The 25,000-nt window shown below is 38.4% G+C and overlaps 1 protein-coding gene across 1 annotated transcript in view; it reads left to right on the forward strand.

The window, feature by feature from the left end:
* The window catches only part of LOC138854202 (mucin-6-like), a 74,846-nt gene that overhangs the window by 710 nt on the left and 49,136 nt on the right, over positions 1–25,000 (forward strand). The window contains exons 2-3 of the mRNA XM_070095998.1: positions 1,402–1,574; positions 9,670–9,805. Coding sequence (XP_069952099.1) covers positions 1,402–1,574; positions 9,670–9,805 — 309 coding nt within the window. The remainder of the gene's footprint in view (positions 1–1,401; positions 1,575–9,669; positions 9,806–25,000) is intronic.

Genomic DNA, 25,000 nt, shown 5'->3' on the forward strand with positions numbered 1-25,000 from the left:
AATTTAATGCTGCCTTTCTGTCTCTTTTCTTAAAAATTGTGACTATATTTATAGTCCTCCACACCTCTGGTTTTTGCCATTTCTATAGATTTATTGAGGATTGTTGTAATCAGTACATCCTGTGCCTCTGCTGCGTTTCTCACGATCCACGGAGAGATGTTATCCTGGCCCATCGCCTTCTGGGTATTTAATTCACTTAGCAGTTTCTTCATCTCCTCCTCGATTGTGTGTAGTGTGTCGAGCACTTGCTGATGTACACTGCCGCCTTGGTTTGCTGGAAGTCTCAACGATAATAATGGTTATAAATGGCCATAATTTTTAAAGGGGTGGACTGGTAAGCCAGCAGAAGGCCTCGGTCAGATGACCAAAGCTCCACAGGCGAGTCATCATCTGACTAAGACCCGCGTCAGGAAACACTTGTCCTGTTTCCTGACAAACCTTGCCTAACCTAACCTAACCTTAAATCTCGTGCTGAGCTCTTCACATACATCCTGGTAATCCTATATGAATACCTCACCTTCTGCCTAATTAAATCGACCTTGATTGTTGTTTCCCCCCAGATATGGCTATATTTCAACTTTGGGTCAGATTTTGGTTTTGATGCTATGTCATTTCTCAAATTGCAACTGAGCCTCTCTCCATGTTCGTTTCTGGCTCTTCGGCTCATCTCCTTATTTCCCTGAATCAATTAGCTTCTTTACTTTTTCCGTGCTCTGTTACTTTTGGCATTCACCTCTCTACACCTCTGTGCAAATAATTGGCTCAATTTGATCTTCCCATTGTTTCTATTGGCCCTGGGTATGAACTTATCCTCTGCTACCCTACACTTTGTGCCCACATGTTTCAATATTTCTTTGACTCTCTTTCCCTCTAGTTCTGTTTACCACTGTACCTCATTCAGGAATTACTTTATGTCAGCGTAGTTCCCTCTATTAAAGTTTGGCTTCTACCCTCCTTCTCGTGCTGCTTCACTCTAAACAAGGTATTCGAAACTCAGGACCAGGTGATTACTAATGCCGAAGGTGATTTTAATATCTTCTATGTCGGAACTACATAAAGTGAATACCAGTTCTATCCTCACTGGTTTATCCTCTTTCTTCTCTTCGGTTATGTCCTTAATTAACATGTTGGAGCATGAAGTTCCCTAAAACCACCTCAGGCATATTATCCCTTCACTGTCTTTGAGAATCGTGACCTCAAACTGAAATAAACATTTCAACCTCACTTAGTTAAGGTCTTCAGCGCCCCATATTTATGGGGCGCTGAGTAAAGATGTATTGTTTTTTCTTTAACACTATAATTACTTAATTACACTAAGCACTACATTACAAGGTTTACATTCCCGTTATAGTTCATTACCACAAAATAAAAAAAATATATATTTTTTTAACTTTCTTACAGACACAGGAGCGACAACCTCAAGTTGCTCATATTGACGTTGAGCCAACTCGTCTTCCTCCTGTGACAGGTACACAGATAGTGACGGGCGAGGACCCAGCTCTCAGGGAACTTTCTGTCTCACTTATTCCAGAAGATGACTTCGCAACCACCACCACCAAAAGAGAAAAGTCTAAGTAAGAGGAATTTTTACAGTCTTTACCCATCAATATGATGATTTTATGGTGGTTGAGGGTTCTTCAGTCTCCCTTTAACAAAGCAAAATATATTATCCCTTTAATTACCCAGACGTAATGTGGAAAATTATACAAATAAACTATTTTATAGTCTTTAGAATTTTCAGGTGGCCATTATGTTTCAAATCAAATATCATGAGGGAATTATAATTAACAAGTAAAGAATTTCCTGTTATACAGTCTGATGAAATAATGTGTTCACAGTAATGATCAGAATAACTTTGTGAGTAGAGCAGCGATGATTCACCCACATAAGTTGGAAGATTTTTTTTTTTATTTTGGCAGATATTAAAATTATTGAAAGGAAAATTAGCTACATTTTAGAGAAGAAAAATTCTGAAAAAATAATAGTTTGGGTGAGAAATCTGTCCACGCATGTTTTGTAAAGCACCATAGAGCGGTATGAACAAAATGTTTGATATTACTCTCTCCTCGCGGGTTCAAACCCCACCTGTGGTATGGTTTGTTTGATATTAGATTCTACGTTTTTGATAGTGTAAAGCTGTAAGAGATAAGATTTGGTAAGATGTGGATCAAATTTTTAACCCAGAAATAACACAAAACAAGTCAGTGCCTTGTCAAGAATTGTCTTATTTCCACTGGGGTCCTATAATCTTGTCCCCCAGAGTATGAGGTAATGAATAGCTGTAAGAGCAAGTGTACGAGATCATCAACAGCTGTAGCAGCAAGCAAAAGTGCTAATATTTAGTAGTAAGAGCAAATGTATGAGATAATGTACAGAAGTAAGAGCAAATGTGTGAGATAATGTACAGAAGTAAGAGCAAATGTGTGAGATAATGTACAGAAGAAAGAGCAAATGTATGAGATAATGTACAGAAGTAAGAGCAAATGTATGAGATAATGTACAGAAGAAAGAGCAAATGTATGAGATAATGTACAGAAGTAAGAGCAAATGTATGAGATAATGTACAAATGTATGAGATAATGTACAGAAGTAAGAGCAAATGTATGAGATAATGTGCAAATGTGTGAGATAATGTACAGAAGTAAGAGCAAATGTATGAGATAATGTACAGAAGTGCAAATGTATGAGATAATGTACAGAAGTAAGAGCAAATGTATGAGATAATGTACAGAAGTGCAAATGTATGAGATATTGTACAGAATTAAGAGCAAATGTATGAGATAATGTATGAACAAGTGTATGGGATAAGGTACAGCAGTAAAAGAAAGTATGAAATAAAGTATAGGAACAAGAGCAAGAGTACGAGGAAAGTTATAACGATAAAATCATATACGTGAGATAAGAAAGTCCTCTGTCTCTAAGAAATTTGAAATCGAGAGCAGTCACAAATCCATTGCTGGAGCAATTAAAAAATATCTCTCTTAAGTAAGAGAAGAAATTTTTAATGATGTTTTGGTTCGTCGTTTAGTAGTCTCAAGTCACAACTGGTCCAAGACGCACCGAAACGTCGTCATAAGATTCTACCTCTAAATATGGTTTATATACAAATTTAAATTTATGTACTTTATGGGTAATGTGGAGAATCCATTGTAACCTCTGCTGAATGCTTTCCACGTGAGACTGAAGCAAGATTTAATTGTCTGCATTAAATGTTTATTAATCAGTCCTTTCAGAGTTAGAGTATTTGTGTAATTGAATTTCCAATTTACGCTTAGTCATAAAGAATAAGGAGAGCGAGCTAGTGAGAAAACTGGGGTCAGCATGAAATTATGTAAATACAGTACGAGATAGATTATGGATGAACGGAATGACAGCCAAGTGTTATGTAAAGTGCTTGTAGTAGAGTACTTGTTGTAAAGTTCTTATAGTAAAGTGCTTGTAGTAAAGATCCACCATGCAATCGTGGATCTAGTTACAATACCTGCAGCACAGAGCAAGATAAAGTGATCGCAGCATTTCTCCGTTGGGCAGGTTTCTTCCGTCATCACACAAGATGTAAAACAGGCCAATTTATTCAAAGTGGAACAATAAACGAATAGTGAAGTGAGCAGCAGCAGCAGGGTTAGTAAGGTCACTGGTCACTAAGGGACCAACTGTAAGATAACAGCAGTGCAGAATGTCTACCTAACATATTAACGTTTTTATGCAGGAAAAGATAGGCTTCAGGATTATCTAAACTGAAAGTTCTTCTATCCTCTTGGACTGAATTTTATGTTCGGATTAGCACAGTTTCCAAGCCTCTGCATCGTGTTTAGTCCACTTTTATGACCAGCTTGGTGTCCTTCCAAAGATATCCGGCGTGCTGTCTAGTTCCAACGTATTACGCAGGTATTGTCCATGTTTTAAGTCCTACATGCTCGCTGGAATTCCTTTAACCTGATCTCTCTGTATATATATGCAACGGCAGATTTCTCCCACGGATTGATTTTTACAACTTCCACGTAGAATGATGTTCACTCTTGCATTGTCGGGGTTCTGACGGTTGTATATTTGCCTGGTCAAGGTGTTGATAATGGTGGTAATATGTTGCTCTTGAGAAGGGTGATTGTGGTCTCTAGCAAGCATGACTCAAGCAAGCATGACTCTTATGTCTGCTTCTCTGATTTCAGTGAAGTGGAGATTTTGAATGTGCGGTTCCTGTAGTCACGGATGCACATGAGGAATAGAATGTTGCACACTTCCTTCAGATATTCATTGCTGCAGATCCTGCACGAACTTCTGAAAATGCCAGCAAGATTACCTCCTCTGTTTTTTTTTTTTTTTTTTTTCGTGTTGTGGATAGAAGTCTAACATTTCATTCTTGTTGGTTGGTTTTCTATATATAACACCACAGGACTTTGAAAAAACAATAAGTGACATGTCCTTGCACTTTTCCCCAGGCACAAACTCGTGGAACTCCTTATTCATCAAGAACTGCAAGAAACCCCGTTCACGTGCCTCAGATATTCTGTAGAGAGGGAGCATGGACACGGGTCATCCCACAGTCATTAACAATAACTAGACCTGCTAGCCACAGTAAGATTCGTCCAACTAGGTATATTTCTACACCATAGGAAGGTTAGCATAGGCACCACTGTGACCACAAAAGCAAGTTTTTACAGACGAATCTCCAGCTAGCGTGGCCGTGACGAACTCTAGCTCAAGTCCCTTCAAAGCCGTCAACTTGCATTTATGGTCACAGTGGTGCCTATGCTAACCTTCCTATGGTGTAGAAATATACCTAGTTGGACGAATCTTATTGTGGCTAGCAGGTCCAGTGGCTAACGCTATGGTCTGGAGTTTTCAGACTCTCTGATCGCGGGTTCTATCCCCGCCCGTGGTATGGTTTGTTTGCAATCCTGTCATTACGATTTCGTGAGTCATGTTGACGGCTTTGAGGGGACTTGAGCTAGAGTTCGTCACGGCCACGCTAGCTGGAGATTCGTCTGTAAAAACTTGCATTTGTGGTCACAGTGGTGCCTATGCTAACCTTCCTATTGTGTAGAAATATACCTAGTTGGACGAATCTTATTGTGGCTAGCTGGTCCAGTGGCTAACGCGACGGTCTGGAGTTTTGAGACTCTCTGATCGCGGGTTCTAAACCCGCCCGTGGTATGGTTTGTTTGCAATCGTGTCATTACGATTTCGTGAGTCATGTTAACGGAGATAGATCCACTCCACAAAAGTGGCAGTAAAGCAATTGTAAAGAATTACAGACCGATAGCACTAACGTCCCACATCATAAAAATCTTTGAAAGGATTTTAAGAAGCAAGATCGCCTACCACATGGATACATAACAGTTGCACAATCCAGGGCAACATGGGTTTAGAACAGAGGTCGCTCCTGCCTTTCGCAGCTATTGGACCAATATGATATGGTCTTGGATGCTCTGGAAGACAAAAAAATGAAGATGTAATATACACAGTCTTGGCGAAAGCCTTCAACAAGTGCAATCATGGTATAATAACAGACATTTGAAATGAAGACAAATTTCGATTACTCCGATATGGAAAACTCCAAGCAATAAAAACTGGATCGGAGTTTAAAACAAATTCCAACCACAAAATTGAGCGAAAAACTTATGTGATGGACCTGGGAGGGATAATATCAGAGAATCTCACTTTCAAGATCACAACAATGTCTCTACCACATCTTCTAGGAAAATAATAAGATGTATAATGAGAGCCTTCAAAACTAGGGATGCCAAGCCAACGAAGATTCTCCTCAAATCACTTGTTCTGTCTTGCGTGGAGTATTGCTGTACACTAACGGACCCTTTCAAACTGGCAAAATTGAAAACCTGGAGAACTTTTACTGCACGTATAAGCACAATGAAACGCCTAAATTACTGGAAACAGTTGAAGTCGGTTTGCCTGTACTCTTTGGAACGCAGGCGAGAAAGATGCATGATAATATACGCTTGGAAAATCCTAAAGGGACTAGTCTAAATCTGCTCACGGAAATTACTCTCTATGAGTATACTAAGTATACTAAGAGACAACAGGTGCCAGGTGCTAAAGACTGTTCATCTGCCTCCCAGCATTCCTAACAGGGATTACCGATGGACCCCTGGCTGTCTTCAAGAGGGAGCTGGAGAAGCACCTAAAGTCAGTACCTGACCAGCCGGGGTTTGGTTAGTACGTAGGTTTGCGTGCGGCCAGCAGTAACAGTCTGGATGATCAGGCCCTGATCCACTGCAAGGCCTGATCATGGACCGGGCCGTGGGGCCGTTGACCCCCCCCCGGCGAACACCCTCCAGGTATATATACTTCGATTTTTTTAAGGTGAATTGAATGGATGGTTCCATACTGTTGAGGTTTTTCTTGAGGTTGTCAAGGCTGAATCTTTTCATAGTAATGAGCAGAATATCGTCCAAATAGTGAAACCATACGACCGTTTCGGGAACGATACTAGCAATTCTTTCCGCCTCCAGTGATTCCATATGCAGATTTGCCACAACTGGTCAGCTCATAGCTATGTCGAATATCATCTGCAAAAAGGAATTTACGAAAGAAAAGGAATTAACACGCAAACAGTTGTATATTCGGCTTTTACTTCCGATGTAATAGTTCAGTCACGCCTAGGCTAGCTATATTTTTTTCTTTATGTAGATGTTCTTTCCTTATTGAATAAATTCCTTGAGTGGAGAAGATGCAACTTGCTGATAGAGACAAAGAATTCAACCATATGTTTTGCCAATGCACCTGTCAGAGCTTGAAGTGTACTTTCAGTGCACCTTACGCCGTGGACACTTGCGGTTCATGGGTCTTAGGCAAACCGTAAATGGTAGCCGGAATGGGGTTGGGGAAAGAGACAGCTCAACTTTCCACCGTGTTCTTTTTTTAGAGATATTTTTTCCTCAGTGTTATTTTTTTACAGATATTTTTTTCCTCAGTGTCCATTGGGTCACCAGACAATGCTTTTCTGGTGAATACGTATATGGAATCAGTGGACGCTGAAATACTTAGCAACATCATACCCAAAACCACCGCGTGGTTTCATTATGCGAACGATTTTCTGGTCAGTGCCCTCCAAATATTTTACCTAGACAACCTCAAGTACAGCCTGAGAAAGTACAGCAAAGAGAAAGCAAACGACAGATAGCCATCCTTCCCTGTACATAGTTTTCGTAAAGCAAGACAGTCACCTAAAATTCAAAGCATAAAAAAACATCAGCAAAAATTGCATTATTCATTACTTCTCACACTACGACTAAAATTAAAAAATGAGGTGGGCTTATTGGAATGTTTTTGCAGGATCTTCAGCAATGAATATCTTGATGAAGAGTGCAGCATTCTTAATGACATCTTCTGGACGCTCAGATTTACCGCATATATCATCCGGGACAGTAGGGATTGTACATACATAATTTTCACTTCACCGAAACCAAACAAAGCTGGACGAGACCTCCCGTAGCGTACAGATCAGGTTAAAAGTACATTAGTATGCCTGCAGGACTCACAATATGAATAAACCCGTGTGGTATATAGTGACCAGACTGCGCACATAACGTCTTGGATGGACGTCCAGATCATAAAAGAAATGGCTTAAACAAGACGCAGATACCTGGAAGTTGCGCTAATCCAAACACAAAATACAATCCAAGAGAATCAACGAGCTTTCAGCTTTTACAAACTAACTCAACTCATCTTACCTAAACAGGTCAACTGAGGAACTGATTTTTCTCTTACAGTGTTCCCATATCGCATTTTACCCCAGAGAGGGACTTCACTTACCTGGCCACCCTCCATACTATGCTTGAATATATCTGCTTGTTGTACATTCCCATGTATTGAGTGATGAACAGTGTTTACATGCAAAACGTATCAATGATCCTCTCGGCACTTGTGCCTTTTTCACCACTTGTTGACTCTACGCCATTTGTCTCAGTAATTTTTATTATTATTATTGCAGCAGCATCGAGACACCTATCTTGAACTGGGTATTGTATCAGAATGTATTGAATTAAAGAATTTTCTTTGAATAAAATTATATTTAATATGATAGTTATGGTCATCTGTGCTGGAGACTTGTTTCTTGAAAAATTATTCCTTTTGACTGTTCACCACGTAAATGTTTTTTTTATTTACGGTTGTAAAACAGAGTTCCTATGGTTACTAACAATTTCCAGTATCGTATAATAAAGGAAACACAGGAATACTTCATTGGACATAGTGGAATAAGCATTATATTTGAAACCTATGTGTTCACTGCTGGATGTAATTTGTTACAGCAATGTATCATTATAGGACCCCTGTTATACTAATATATCATTACAGGACCCCTGTTACAGCAATGTATCATTACAGGACCCCTGTTATAGCAATGTAGCATTACAGGACCCATGTTATAACAATGTACGATTACAGAACCCCTGTTATAACAATATATCACTGCAGCACCCCTGTTACAGCAATGTATCATTACAGGACCCCTGTTACAGCAATGTATCATTACAGGACCCCTGTTACAGCAATGTATCATTACAGGACCCCTGTTACAGCAATGTATCATTACAGGACCCCTGTTACAGCAATGTATCATTACAGGACCCCTGTTACAGCAATGTATCATTACAGGACCCCTGTTACAGCAATGTATCATTACAGGACCCCTGTTACAGCAATGCATCATTACAGGACCTATGTTACAGCAATGTATCATTACAGGACCCCTGTTACAGCAATGTATCATTACAGGACCCCTGTTACAGCAATGTATCATTACAGGACCCCTGTTACAGCAATGCATCATTACAGGACCCCTGTTACAGCAATGTATCATTACAGGACCCCTGTTACAGCAATGTATCATTACAGGACCCCTGTTACAGCAATGTATCATTACAGGACCCCTGTTACAACAATGCATCATTACAGGACCCCTGTTACAGCAATGTATCATTACAGGACCCCTGTTACAGCAATGTATCATTACAGGACCCCTGTTACAGCAATGTATCATTACAGGACCCCTGTTACAGCAATGTATCATTACAGGACCCCTGTTACAGCAATGTATCATTACAGGACCCATGTTACAGCAATGCATCATTACAGGACCCCTGTTACAGCAATGTATCATTACAGGACCCCTGTTACAGCAATGTATCATTACAGGACCCCTGTTACAGCAATGTATCATTACAGGACCCCTGTTACAGCAATGCATCATTACAGGACCCCTGTTACAGCAATGTATCATTACAGGACCCCTGTTACAGCAATGTAGCATTACAGGACCCCTGTTACAGCAATGTATCATTACAGGACCCCTGTTACAACAATGCATCATTACAGGACCCCTGTTACAGCAATGTATCATTACAGGACCCCTGTTACAGCAATGTATCATTACAGGACCCCTGTTACAGCAATGTATCATTACAGGACCCCTGTTACAGCAATGTATCATTACAGGACCCCTCTTACAGCAATGTATCATTACAGGACCCCTGTTACAGCAATGTATCATTACAGGACCCCTGTTATAGTAATATGTCATTACAGGACCCTTGTTATATCAATGTATCATTACAGGACCCTTGTTATATCAATGTATCATTACAGGACCCTTGTTATATCAATGTATCATTACAGGACCCTTGTTATATCAATGTATCATTACAGGACCACTGTTATACAACCTGAACCAGAAAGCGTCAGTGAGATAAGCTACATGGAAACCTCTACAATATCTGGATATCGTGAAAGCTTTGGCGGCTTTGACACGAGTCTTCAGGATCTTGAACGCTTAGAGATGCAGGTAAGCTTTCACTACACAAATAATGTTCATATTATATATAATTAGGAGGTAAAATTGAATAAAAAATCAAGTTATGAGACCAGAATCAGAAAACTTTAATTTGTTTTCCAGCATCATCGTGCAATCTCTATTTCTGGGAAGTGGGTCTACTAAACCACACCTTCAACTATCAGGATATTCAGTATACTAAAGTTTACAAGAGTAGTGTATATTCTGCACTTGGGATATATAGGGAATATAACACATAAAATTGAAGTAAATGCAGTGAAATATAAAAATTAAATTTTTACCTAAAAAATACAAAAGAAAACTTATCACCTATTTTATTTAATGGATTTGAGAAACAACGAACTGAAAGAATTTACAACCACTTTAAGATAAAATTATTGTTTTGCAGAAAGGGTGTTTCAGGTTATATTCACTGTTTCGCTTTTGACTGCATAACGTAAATAAAAGTTCTTCCTCCTAAAGGGTAAATGACCTGCCTAATCTAGGGGCATTTATATATTCATATTATTTAAAATGTAAAAAGAAACCAAACTAGGGCCAGTATCTACCTTCATTCAAATTATGAAGCATAAACTAAATAGTCAATGTATTATGAGGAAGGGCACAAAACCTCACCTATATATACATACATATATATATATATATATATATATATATATATATATATATATATATATATATATATATATATATATATATATATATATATATATATATATATATATATATATATATATATATATATATATATATGTATATATATATATATATATATATATATATATATATATATATATATATATACATATATATATATATATATATATATATATATATATATATATATATATGTATATATATATATATATATATATATATATATATATATATATATATATATATATATATATATATATATATATATATATATATATATATATATATATATATATATGTCGTGCCGAATAGGCAGAACTTGCGATCTTGGCTTAAATAGCAACGCTCATCTTGCCATACAGGACAAGTGAAAATTTGTGTATGCAATAATTTCGCAAAAATCATTCTGAACCTAACGAAAAAAATATATTTCATTGTGTTTGTTTAGTATTAAATTATTGTAAACTTATTTAAAATATCTTTTGCTGGATTAGGCTAAAATAAATTTCACTTGTTATAACAAGGTTAGGTAAGTTTTCTAAGATTCTTCTGGATCAAAATTTTAAATTTTTACATAAACATTAATGAAAAAAATATATCTTTAAACGTAGAAGAGAAAATTTTAGAAAGGACTTAATTTTAAATGAGTTCATGCTAATTGACCAGTTTTACATATTCGGCACGACATATATATATATATATATATATATATATATATATATATATATATATATATATATATATATATATATATATATATATATATATATATATATATGCAAAACAACCACTCTGAAAGAATAGAGAAATTCCAAGCGCTTTCGTGACTACTCACATTATCATAGTTCCTTGATAATGTGAGTAGTCACGAAAGCGCTTGGAATTTCTCTATTCTTTCACAGTGGTAATTTTGCATATTCTTAAATCACCTGTTTACTGTAATCTTATTGCATATATATATATATATATATATATATATATATATATATATATATATATATATATATATATATATAATATATATATATATGTATATATATATATATATATATAAATATATATATATATATATATATATATATATATATATATATATATATATATATATATATATATATATATATATATATATATATACATACATATACATATATATATATAAATATATATATATATATATATATATATATATATATATATATATATATATATATATATATATATAATATATATATATATATAGTAGTAGGTTGGTAGACAGCAACCACCCAGGGAAGTACTACCGTCCTGCCAGATGACTGTGAAACAGAAACCTGTAGGATTGCTGGTTTCTTTTTCTGTTTCATAAACATGCTAGATAACAGGGATATCTTGCTACTCCTACTTACACTTTGGTCACACTTCACAGACACGCACATGCATATATATATATATACATACATCTAGGTTTTTCTCCTTTTTCTAAATAGCTCTTGTTCTTCTTTATTTCTTCTATTGTCCATGGGGAAGTGGAAAAGAATCTTTCCTCCGTAAGCCATGCGTGTCGTATGAGGCGACTTAAATGCCGGGAGCAATGGGCTAGTAACCCCTTCTCCTGTAGACATTTACTAAAAAAGAGAAGAAGAAAAACTTTATAAAACTGGGATGCTTAAATGTGCGTGGATGTAGTGCGGATGACAAGAAACAGATGATTGCTGATGTTATGAATGAAAAGAAGTTGGATGTCCTGGCCCTAAGCGAAACAAAGCTGAGTTTCAGGAGGGGGAAATAAATGGGATTAAATCTGGAGTATCTGAGAGAGTTAGAGCAAAGGAAGGGGTAGCAGTAATGTTAAATGATCAGTTATGGAAGGAGAAAAGAGAATATGAATGTGTAAATTCAAGAATTATGTGGATTAAAGTAAAGGCTGGATGCGAGAAGTGGGTCATAATAAGCGTGTATGCACCTGGAGAAGAGAGGAATGCAGAGGAGAGAGAGAGAGATTTTGGGAAATGTTAAGTGAATGTATAGGAGCCTTTGATCCAAGTGAGAGAGTAATTGTGGTAGGGGACCTGAATGCTAAAGTAGGAGAAACTTTTAGAGAGGGTGTGGTAGGTAAGTTTGGGGTGCCAGGTGTAAATGATAACGGGAGCCCTTTGATTGAACTTTGTATAGAAAGGGTTTAGTTATAGGTAATACATATTTTAAGAAAAAGAGGATAAATAAGTATACAAGATATGATGTAGGGCGAAATGACAGTAGTTTGTTGGATTATGTATTGGTAGATAAAAGACTGTTGAGTAGACTTCAGGATGTACATGTTTATAGAGGGGCCACAGATATATCAGATCACTTTCTAGTTGTAGCTACACTGAGAGTAAAAGGAAGATGGGATACAAGGAGAATAGAAGCATCAGGGAAGAGAGAGGTGAAGGTTTATAAAAAGAGGAGGCAGTTAGGGTAAGATATAAACAGCTATTGGAGGATAGATTGGCTAATGAGAGCATAGGCAATGGGGTCGAAGAGGTATGGGGTAGGTTTAAAAATGTAGTGTTAGAGTGTTCAGCAGAAGTTTGTGGTTACAGGAAAGTGGGTGTGGGAGGGAAGAGGAGCGATTATGGAATGATGATGTAAAGAGAGTAGAAAGGGAGAAAAAGTTAGCATATGAGAAGTTTTTACAAAGTAGAAGTGATGCAAGGAGGGAAGAGTATATGGAGAAAAAGAGAGAGGTTAAGAGAGTGGTGAAACAATGTAAAAAGAGAGCAAATGAGAGAGTGGGTGAGATGTTATCAACAAATTTTGTTGAAAATAAGAAAAAGTTTTGGAGTGAGATTAACAAGTTAAGAAAGCCTAGAGAACAAATGGATTTGTCAGTTAAAAAATAGGAGAGGAGAGTTATTAAATGGAGAGTTAGAGGTATTGGGAAGATGGAGGGAATATTTTGAGGAATTGTTAAATGTTGATGAAGATAGGGAAGCTGTGATTTCGTGTATAGGACAAGGAGGAATAACATCTTGTTGGAGTGAGGAAGAGCCAGTTGTGAGTGTGGGGGAAGTTCGTGAGGCAGTAGGTAAAATGAAAGGGGGTAAGGCAGCCGGGATTGATGGGATAAAGATAGAAATGTTAAAAGCAGGTGGGGATATAGTTTTGGAGTGGTTGGTGCAATTATTTAATAAATGCATGGAAGAGGGTAAGGTACCTAGGGATTGGCAGAGAGCATGCATAGTTCCTTTGTATAAAGGCAAAGGGGATTTATGGCATTTATGGATTTATGCATTTATGGATTTGGAAAAGGCGTATGACAGGGTGGATAGGGGGGCAATGTGGCAGATGTTGCAGGTGTATTGTGTAGGAGGTAGGTTACTGAAAGCATTGAAGAGTTTTTACGAAGATAGTGAGGCTCAAGTTAGAGTATGTAGGAAAAAGGGAAATTATTTCCCAGTAAAAGTAGTCCTTAGACAAGGATGTGTGATGTCACCGTGGTTGTTTAATATATTTATTGATGGGGTTGTAAGAGAAGTAAATGCAAGGGTCTTGGCAAGAGGCGTGGAGTTAAAAGATAAAGAATCACACACAAAGTGGGAGTTGTCACAGCTGCTCTTTGCTGATGACACTGTGCTCTTGGGAGATTCTGAAGAGAAGTTGCAGAGATTGGTGGATGATTTGGTATGGTGTGCAAAAGAAACAAATTAAAGGTGAATACAGGAAAGAGTAAGGTTATGAGGATAACAAAAAGATTAGGTGATGAAAGATTGAATATCAGATTGGAGGGAGAGAGTATGGAGGAGGTGAATGTATTCAGATATTTGGGAGTGGAAGTGTCAGCGGATGGGTCTATGAAAGATGAGGTGAATCATAGAATTGATGAGGGGAAAAGAGTGAGTGGTGCACTTTGGAGTCTGTGGAGACAAAGAACTTTGTCCTTGGAGGCAAAGAGGGTAATGTATGAGAGTATAGTTTTACCAACGCTCTTATATGGGTGTGAAGCATGGGTGATGAATGTTGCAGCGAGGAGAAGGCTGGAGGCAGTGGAGATGTCATGTCTAAGGGCAATGTGTGGTGTGAATATAATGCAGAGAATTCGTAGTTTGGAAGTTAGGAGGAGGTGTGGGATTACCAAAACTGTTGTCCAGAGGGCTGAGGAAGGGTTGTTGAGGTGGTTCGGACATTTAGAGAAAATGGAACGAAACAGAGTGACTTCAAGAGTGTATCAGTCTGTAGTGGAAGGAAGGCGGGGTAGGGGTCGGCCTAGGAAAGGTTGGAGGGAGGGGGTAGAGGAGGTTTTGTGTGCGAGGGGCTTGGACTTCCAGCAGGCATGCGTGAGCGTGTTTGATAGGAGTGAATGGAGACAAATGGTTTTTAATACTTGACGTGCTGTTGGAGTGTGAGGAAAGTAACATTTATGAAGGGGTTCAGGGAAACCGGCAGGCCGGACTTGAGTCCTGGAGATGGGAAGTACAGTGCCTGCACTCTGAATGAGGGGTGTTAATGTTGCAGTTTAAAAACTGTAGTGTAAAGCACCCTTCTGGCAAGACAGTGATGGAGTGAATGATGGTGAAAGTTTTTCTTTTTCGGGCCACCCTGCCTTGGTGGGAATCGGCCAGTGTGATAAAAAAAAAAAAAATTATATATATATATATATATATATATATATATATATATATATATATATATATATATATATATATATATATATATATATATATATATATATACATATATATACAAACAACTTTTGGTGGATAGATGGGCTAGTGAGAGTATAGGTAATAGGGTCGAAGATGTATAGGGTGGGTTTAAGAATGTAGTGTTAGAGTGTTCAGCAGAAGTTTGTGGTTACAGGAAAGTGGGTGTGAGAGGAAAGAACAGCAATTGGTGGAATGATGATGTAAATAGAGTAGTAAGGAAGACAAAGTTAGCATATGAGAGGTTTTTACAAAGTTGAAGTGATGCAAGGAGGGAAGAGTATGAGGAGAGAAAAAGAGAGATTAAGAGAGTGGTGAAGCAATGTTAAAAGAGAGCAAATGAGAGAGTGGGTGAGATGTTATCAACAAATTTTTTTCAAAATAAGAAAAAGTTTTGGAGTGAGATTAATATGTTGAGGAAGCCTAGAGAACAAATGGAATTGACAGTTAAAAATAGAAGAGGAGAGTTATTAAATGGAGAGTTAGAGGTTTCGGGAAGATGGAGGAAATATTTTGAGGAATTGTTAAATATTGATGAAGATAGGGAAGCTGTGATTTCGTGTATGGGGCAAGGAGGAATATCATCTTGTAAGAGTGAGGAGGAGTCATTTGTGAGTGTGGTAGGAAGTTCGTGAGGCAGTAGGTAGAATGAAAGGGGGTAAGGCAGTTGGGATTGATGGGATAAAAATAGAAATGTTAAAAGCAGGTGGGGATATAGTTTAGGAGCAGCAATTATTTAACAAATGTATGGAAGAGGATAAGGTACTTTAGGATTATAAAAGAGAATGCATAGTTCCTTTGTATAAAGGCAAATGGGATAAAAGAGAGTGTAAAAATTATAGAGGAATAAGGCTTTTGAGTATACCTGGTAAAGTGTATGGTAGAGTTATTATTGAAAGAATTAAGAGTAAGACGGAGAATAGGATAGCAGATGAACAAAGAGGCTTTAGGAAAGGTGGGGGGGGGGGTGTAGACCAAGTGTTTTCAATGAAATATATAAGTGAACAATATTTAGATAAGGGTAAAGAGGTTCTTGTAGCATTTATGGATTTGGAAAAAGCATATGACAGGGTGGATAGTGGAACAATGTGGCAGATGTTGCAGGTGCATGGTATAGGAGGTAGGTTACTGAAAGCAGTGAAGACTTTTTACGAGGATAGACAGGTTCAGGTTTGAGTATGTAGGAGAGAGGGAGAGATTTATTTCAGTAAAGTAGGCATTAGACAAGGGTGTGTGATGTCACCGTTGTTGTTCAATATATTTATAGATGGGGTTGTATGAGAAGTGAATGTGAGGTTCCTGGGCAAGAGGGAGTTAAATGATAAAGAATCAAACGCAAAGTGGAGTTATCACAGCTGCTCTTCTTGATGACACTGAGCTTTGGTAGATTCTGAAGAGAAGTTGCAGAGGTTGGTGGATGAATTCTCTTAGGAATGTAAAAGAAGAAATTAGTGTGAATATAGGAAAGAGTAAGTGATGAGGAGAACTAAAAGATTAGGTGACGAAAGATTAGATATCACATTGAGGAGAGAGATGAGGAGGTGAATCTATTCAGATATTTAGAGTGGACGTCAGCAGATGAGTCTGTGAAGGATGAGGCGAATCATAGAATTGAGGAGGGCAAGATGGTGAGTGGTGCACTTAGGAGTTCAGGAGACAAAGAACTTGTCCGTGGAAGCAAAGAGGGGAATGTATGAGAGCAGTTGTACAAACACTTTGTAAGCATGTGAAGCATGTGATGAATGTTAAACGAGGAGAAGGATGGAGGCAGTGAAATGTCATGTCTGAGGCAATGTGTGGTGAATACAATGCAGAGAATTTAGATACAAATTAGGAGAAAGTGGGATTACCAAAACTATTATCCTGAGGTTGAGGAGGGGTTGTCGAGGCAGCTCGGACATACAGAGAGAATAGAACAAAACAGAATGACTGACAGTGTATAAATCAGTAGTGGAGGGAAGGCGGGATAGGGTCGGCCTTGGAAAGGGTTGGAGGGTGGGGGTAAAAGATTTTGTGTGTGAGAGGCCTGGACTTCCAGCAAGTGTGCATGAGCGTATCTGGAAAGGAATGAAAGGAGACAAGAGGTTTTAATACTTGATATGCTGTTGGAGTGTGAGCAAAGTAACATTGATGAAGAGATCTCAGGGAAACTGGCAGACTGACTTGAGTCCTGGAGATGGAAATACAGTATCTACACCTGAAGGAGCGGTGTTAATGCTTGCAGTTATATAAAATGTAGTGTAAAAGCACTCCTCTGGCAAAGACTGATGGAGAACATGAGTGTTTTTCATTTCGCCACCCTACCTTGGTGGAATTGGGCCGATTTGTTAATAAAAATAATTATATGTATATATATATATATATATATATAGAGAGAGAGAGAGAGAGAGAGAGAGAGAGAGAGAGAGAGAGAGAGAGAGAGAGAGAGAGAGAGAGAGAGAGAGAGAGAGAGAGAGAGAGAGAGAGAGAGAGAGAGAGAGAGAGAGAGAGAGAGAGAGAGAGAGAGAGAGAGAGAGAGAGAAAGAGAAAGAGAGAGAGAGAGAGAGAGAGAGAGAGAGAGAGAGGAGAGAGAGAGAGAGAGAGAGAGAGAGAGAGAGAGAGAGAGAGAGAGAGAGAGAGAGAGAGAGGGAGAGAGAGAGATTTTTTCAACAAGTCGGCCGTCTCCCACCGGAGGCAGGGCAGACCCAAAGAGAAAGAAACTCTCAAAAAGAAAATACTTCATCACCATTCAACACTTTCACCTCACTCACACATAATCACTCAGTTTTTGCAGAGGTGCTCAGAATACAACAGTTTAAAAGCATATACGTATAAAGATACACAATATATCTCTCCAAACTGCCAATATCCCAAACCCCTCCTCTTAGAGTGCAGGATGTATTTACTTCCAGGACTCAAGTCCGTTTATATAAAATAACTGGTTTCCTGAATCCCTTCACCAAATATTACCCCTGCTCACACCTTAAATGAGATCGTCAGGTCCCAAATACCATTTGTCTCCATTCACTCCTATCTAACACGCTCATGCACGCTTGCTGGAAGTCCAAAACCCCTCGCCCAAAACTCCTCCTCTTACCCTTCCCTCCAACCTTTACAAGACGACCCCTAGCCCGCCTTCCTTCCCCTACAGATTTATACGCTTCATGTCAATCTACTTTGATCCATTCTCTTCAGACCCTTCTCAGACCTCTGGAATAATACTTTATTAACCCACACCTCTAATCTCCACATCTGAATTTCTGCATAATTTTACACCACACATTGCTCTGTGATTGCATATTTCCACTTCCTCCAACCTGCCTCCTTGCTGCAGCATTTACAACCCAAGCTTCACACCCATATAAGAGTGTTGGTACTACTATACTTTCATATATTCCCTCTTGCCTCCATAGGTAAGTAGAGACTTTGGCCTCTCCACATATACCCTCAATGCACCACTCACCTTTTTTCCTTCATCAATTCAATGATTAACCTCATCCTTCATAAATCCATCTTGCTGACACGTCAACCCCAAACATCTGAAAACATTCTACTTTTCCATATTCATCCTCCCCAATTTGATATCCAATTTTTCTTTATCTAAATCATTTGATATTCTCATCACCTTACTCTTCCTCTTATGTTCACTTTCAACTTTCTACGTTTACACACATTCCCACCCGCCCACTAACCTCTTTATAATTTTTCTTTAGAATCTCCCATAAGCACAGTATCATCAGCAAAAGTAACTGTGTCACTTTCCATTTTGCATTTAATTCCCATAATTTAATCCCACCTTCCCGAACACCCTAGCATTTACATCTTTTGTTACAACCCCATCTATAGATATATTAAACAACCATGGTGACATATTACACATCCCTGTCTAAGACTTACTTTTCCGAAAGTAGCCCTCCCTCTCACACACCCCAACCTGAGCCTTCCTATCCTCATAAATATTCTTTACAGCATTTAGTAACTTAATACTTATTCCATACACCCCAAATATCTGCCACATTGCTCCCCTATCCACTCTTCATCATGTGCCTTTCTAAATCCATAAATGCAATAAAAACTTCCCTACCTTTATCTAAATATTGCTCAAATATATGCTTCCAATGTAAACACTTGATCAACACATCCCCACCCACTCTTAAAACCTCCTTGCTCATCCGCAATTCTACATTCTGTCATGTTACACTCTAATCTTTTTCCAATTATAACACTACCGTACACTTTTCCTGGTATGTTCAGGGTAAACTTATTCCTTTATAATTTTACAATCTCTTTTGTCCCCCTTCCCTATATAAAGGGATTATACATGCTCCACCTATCCCTAGGTACCTTCCCCTCTTCATGCATTTGCTAAAAACAAAATACCAACAACTCAACACTATGTCCCCTGCATTTAACATTTCTGTCATGATCCTGTCAGTTCCAGCTAAGCACTCCCTTTCATTCTATGTAATGTCTCACGCACCTCCCACACTCACATCCTGCTTCTTTCACTCCTAAAAGATGATATAATTTGCCAATGCATGAAATTACACTTCCCTTTCGTCGACATTTAAAAGTTCTCAAAATATTCTCGCCATCTACACAAAAACCTCCATCTCCCCATCTACTAACTCCTTCTGTTTTTAACTGACAAATCCATTTGTTCCCTAGGGCTTTAATTTGTTTAACCTACTCCAAAATTTTTTCATTTTCATTAAAATTCCTTGACAGTACCTTCTCCCACTCTATCATCCACTCATCCTTTGCACTCTCTTCACCTTAGCTTTTACTCATATACTCTACTCTTCTTATAACACTTGCTTTGAAATACCTCCTCATAAGCTAACTTTTCTTCTTTTATCACACCCTTTACTTAATCATTCCACCAATCACTCCTCTTCCTCCTGCACCCACCCTCCTATAACCACAAACTTGCCCCAAATTCTAATACTGCATTTTAAAACTATTCCAACCCTCTCTTCAACCCCTCACTACTCATACCTGCACCAGCCCACCTTTCTGCCAAATAGTTGCTTATATTTCACCCGAACTTCTCCTCCATTAGTTTATACACTTTCACTTCCTCTACTTTGTTGCCATTTTCTTCTTATCTCATCTACCCTCTTGATTTGAACTCGTAGCTAACTAGATAATGATCCGATATATCAGTTGCCCTCTATAAACGTGTGTACATCCTGGAGCCTACCCATCAACCTTTATCCACCAATACATAATCTAACAAACCTACTTTCATTACGTGCTAGCGTTCATACTTCATTCTTGTATATTTATTTATCCTCTTTTCATAAAATATGTATTACTATTACCAAATCCCTTCTACACATAACCCAATTAAAGCTCCTCTGGGTGGTTGCTGTCTACCAACCTAATACCATACATATACATGTACACACACACACACACACACACACACATTTATATATATATATATATATATATATATATATATATATATATATAGCATATAGTATATATATATATAGATTATATATATATATATATATATATATATATATATATATATATATATATATATATATATATATTATGATATATATATATATATATATATAATATATATATATATATATATATATATATAGAGATATATATATATATATATATATATATATATATATATATATAGTATATATATATATATATATATATATATATATATATTTATATATAGGAGGTACCACCTATATAGCTGAATGGGGTCCCTCATCCTCATAGAAGACACAACGTACCTCAGAAAACTGGAAGGTTCTACCCAGAGCTGTTTGAATATTTTCTACTCCTACCAATCTCATATATTTTATATTCTATGTGAACATTTACTGATAACAATACATGAATAAATGGTACAATGTATTAAAGACTATGAATTCTCCAGTTCTCCGAAGCCAGACGCAGCCAAGTATGCAGCAAGTATTTCCTCTGAATGGCTACGCTGAGGTGCTGGAACATGAAAGTGGCTGCTCTGGGTCACTGTAAAAGTCGACGTGAGTCTGGAACCCAATTCTTGAGAAAAACGTGTGGCATTTTTTCCCCATGATCCCAAGGTCTCTGATCCCACTGGGACAAATTGATGCTGTTGGCTTATGTCCCTGTACTTGCTGATCTTGTACCTCCCTGTGGTCAGCAGCCCTCCCCGTCGCCCAACACTGTGATGGATGTGGGTGTCAGCCAGTGGACACACAGGTATAGCCCCATGCTGTTTCTGCTATTCTTCCAAGGATATGCGGTGATTCCTTCGCGTTTGCTGGGTTGTGGGTATTAAGTTGGCCGCGCGATCGCTTCCTCTCGGCTGGGCATCCAGCTGTAGCAAGGGTTCTCTTTATGATGTTGACCTCATTGTGTCTTGCATGCTAGCCCTTGGTTTTGGAACAGTTAAGACCATGTAGACCGTATTTGTCTTAGGGTCGAGTCGCGTTCCCATTGCCGATATGAGAACTGTTTGGAGGAAGTCCCTGGAGTTAGGTGCGCTCACAGCCTGAGACGGCAGTCTCCTTATCTAATGTTGCAGCCCTGAGCATGCTGGCGCACCTTTTCAGCGATTGGGCCATCCCAGCTTGACTGTTTGTGAGCCAGTGCTGCACTAGGGTTTGGTGCTGGAGCAGCAAGAGTTCTCTCCCATCTCAGTGATGGCACTGGCATAGCTAGGTCCTGTATTCCTGCTGAGTCGAGGTTATCAGGAAGAATTTGTCTTATCAACTCATTTGATGCTATGGAAGAGTATAGGAAAGCTGGTAGAGCAATCTGGGAGGATCTGCGTACCCTAGGCCCCCAAGCCTGACCGGGAAGTGAGGTTTGGTAACCACTGTCCATCTTCATGGAAAGATTCAGTACACTCTCTAATACATGGTCTTTAGGAGAGAGCTCATATTCCTGAATTTCTGACTGCTGAAGGCTGTGGGAGCATCTCATAGGTAAGTTTTGGGATTGACAGCACCTGGTGAGTAGGTAGATGGCATCATGTGTGTCAATGTTCTTCATCTTGCTTTCCATCGTCCAGAGGTCTGAGACTTTTTTTCTAGAACAGATCATCAGCATTGATCCAAGAGAGCACCAAGGAGAGTGCTATTGGCTGACTACTGGCTCGTGCTCCTGGTAAAACGGCACCAATATTCTGGATCATCTGTTGATTTGTAGAAACTATTTCACATTTGGGTGTCAAAGAAAAACCCAGGCTTTCTCCCATGTCTTTAATTTTTACTGATGTCCTCAGAGAGATTCTGTTGTGTCAGCTAGGTACCATCATCCAGAACCAGATATTGAGCTCGTTGAGAGTGCTTCTGTGACTACCTTCCTAATGACCAAACAGAATAGAAAGGAGTGAGAGGGTCCTCCTGTTGCACGCCCTCACATGAGTCAATTAGCGTCCCTGCATAAGGCTTGGAAGTCACACTATAACACGATTCCCATGAAGGGATAAAGGGAAGGGAAGTTTCTATAAACTGCTTGGAGAGCTGCATCCCTTCTGACTGAGTTGAAAGCATTGGCAAAGTCCAATTTGACCAAGGCTTTTTCATCGGACATGTTTTTTGATATATGGATGCAAAGGCATGGGCAGCTGTTTCACAGTTTCTGTTGAATGCTGAAACCGAGATGAGTTGGTTTCAGCATTGCAGCAGCCTCTTGACTCACCCTTCATTGCAGCCTTGGCGACTAGGCGCGAAGAGTGTTACCCACTGCAATGGGCCTGATTCTGCCATCCTTTCTTCCAGAGGGCACACAATGAGGCACCAAAGAAAGTAGGTCTGATGGCCCTGGGACACTGCCAGCCAGGACAGGTTGGAAAATTTGGTGAGTCTCAGACAGCAGCCTCTGAAACTTCTCACCAAGTGCTGGATTGAGTATTTGTTTTAAGTGTTGAGGCCTTAAACCGGTGAAACCTTCTGCTGAGCCCTGTGGAAATGACATAGCCTGCTGCAATGTCAGGGAGGTCATTGTTGGTACTGGGAGCCCTGGGTGGATGTTTGTCCTTCAGAGCTTGCGCTGTGCTGACGTCCTTGGGAGCGATGGTATCCTCACTGGTTATAAGCCTCAGAGCCCAACAGTATTACCTCTTCTATTTTTTTGCTAGTTTGGGCTCTGATTTTTGAGGCGTAGGTGTCCTGTTATTGGCATTTGCCCGACGGGGTGTTTGCCGTCTTAGGGGAGATGATGAGGTTGTCATCCCTTGGGATGACAACCTAATAACATGTGTTGCTAGTGCCTAATAACATGTGTTGCTAGTGACTTGTTCCTCCTTGGTGGGACAGCCAAACAGACATTACAAAAAGGAGCAAGTTGTGCTAGACCAAAAGTTATTTTGAAGGAGCATCATTTAATTCTTCAGAAGGTCAGTGAATTTGCTAGCACCATGAGGGCGAGCTGCTTTGGTGATGTGTGTCAGTCCTGGTGGATGATAATTTGATTGCAGATTTGAGGTCCTCTGTAGAGGTGTGAAGTCATTGTAGAAGGTCAGCCCTGTCTGCTGGGGCTGTTGGTTGTTCTATCTGAAGCTCTCCTGGAGCCTGTATATCCACATTGTGTGCACGGATGTAGCCAGTTAAGGGATTGAGTGACACCTCCCTGTAGCACACCCGTCAGTTGCTCAGTGAACGACAGCTTTGGCCTGTCGTCAAGATTCGGGAACCCACGACACTACTTGTGACATTGCTGATATCGGGGTGGAGGGTGCCAGCTGTTGGATGGACGGGGAAAGGACAGCATGGATGAATGGGGAATGAGGGTGGGGGGAAGTAGCAAGTATGAACTTGTAAATTCAGGGACACTAAAAGGCAACACCTCATTGTAAATACAGTGGTCCTAGGCTGATGAGGGGAAGGTGATCAGGATGGGGAGTGGCCCTGTGTGTTCGCTCAAGATGCAAATCACTGACTTACTTTTACTAATTGTTATATACTTATTGTTCTAATTAGGAAAAATCCTCTCCATTTGGCACTAATCACCATGCTCACTAATAACTGAGGTGTTTCTGTTCACCATCCAATGACCGTGTCGTGGGCGGCCACTTCCTCCACCAACCCACGATACCGGCCTGACACAGATGTAAACAAAACCTCCTCCACACCTCCACTGGCAGGATCCTCACCACTGCTACTCCCAAATCCCAACATACACACTGCACTTTCACTGATACAGAAGCAACGGCCTGATGGCAGAGGATTGTCAAAACTCTGTGATCCCAGGTGGATACTTCACGATGATTTCTGCTGAAACTGGCCATCAAACTGTTGGTTCTGGTTTACACACACAGTGTAAGTGAGCACCACACACTGGCTCCTCCTCCATGCTTGCAGTTGCATATATATATATATAAATATATATATATATATATATATATATATATATATATATATAGCAGTTGAAATATATATATATATATATATATATATATATATATACATATATATATATATACATATATATATAAATATATATAGTATATATATATATGCTATATATATATATATATATATATATATATAGCATATATATATATATATATATATATATATATATATATATATATATATGTATATATATATATATAAATATATATATATATATATATATATATATATATATATATTATTATATATATACATATATATATATATTACATATATATATATATATATATATATATATATATATATATATATATATATATATATATATATATATATATATATATATATATATATATATATATATACATATATATATATAGTATAGAGAGAATATATATATATATATATATATATATATATGGTGTTATATATATATATATATATATATATATATTTATTTATTTATTTATATATATGTCGTGCCGAACATGTAAACTGGTCAG

Source organism: Cherax quadricarinatus, chromosome 52 (assembly GCF_038502225.1).
Source record: "Cherax quadricarinatus isolate ZL_2023a chromosome 52, ASM3850222v1, whole genome shotgun sequence".
Lineage (NCBI taxonomy): Eukaryota > Metazoa > Arthropoda > Malacostraca > Decapoda > Parastacidae > Cherax > Cherax quadricarinatus.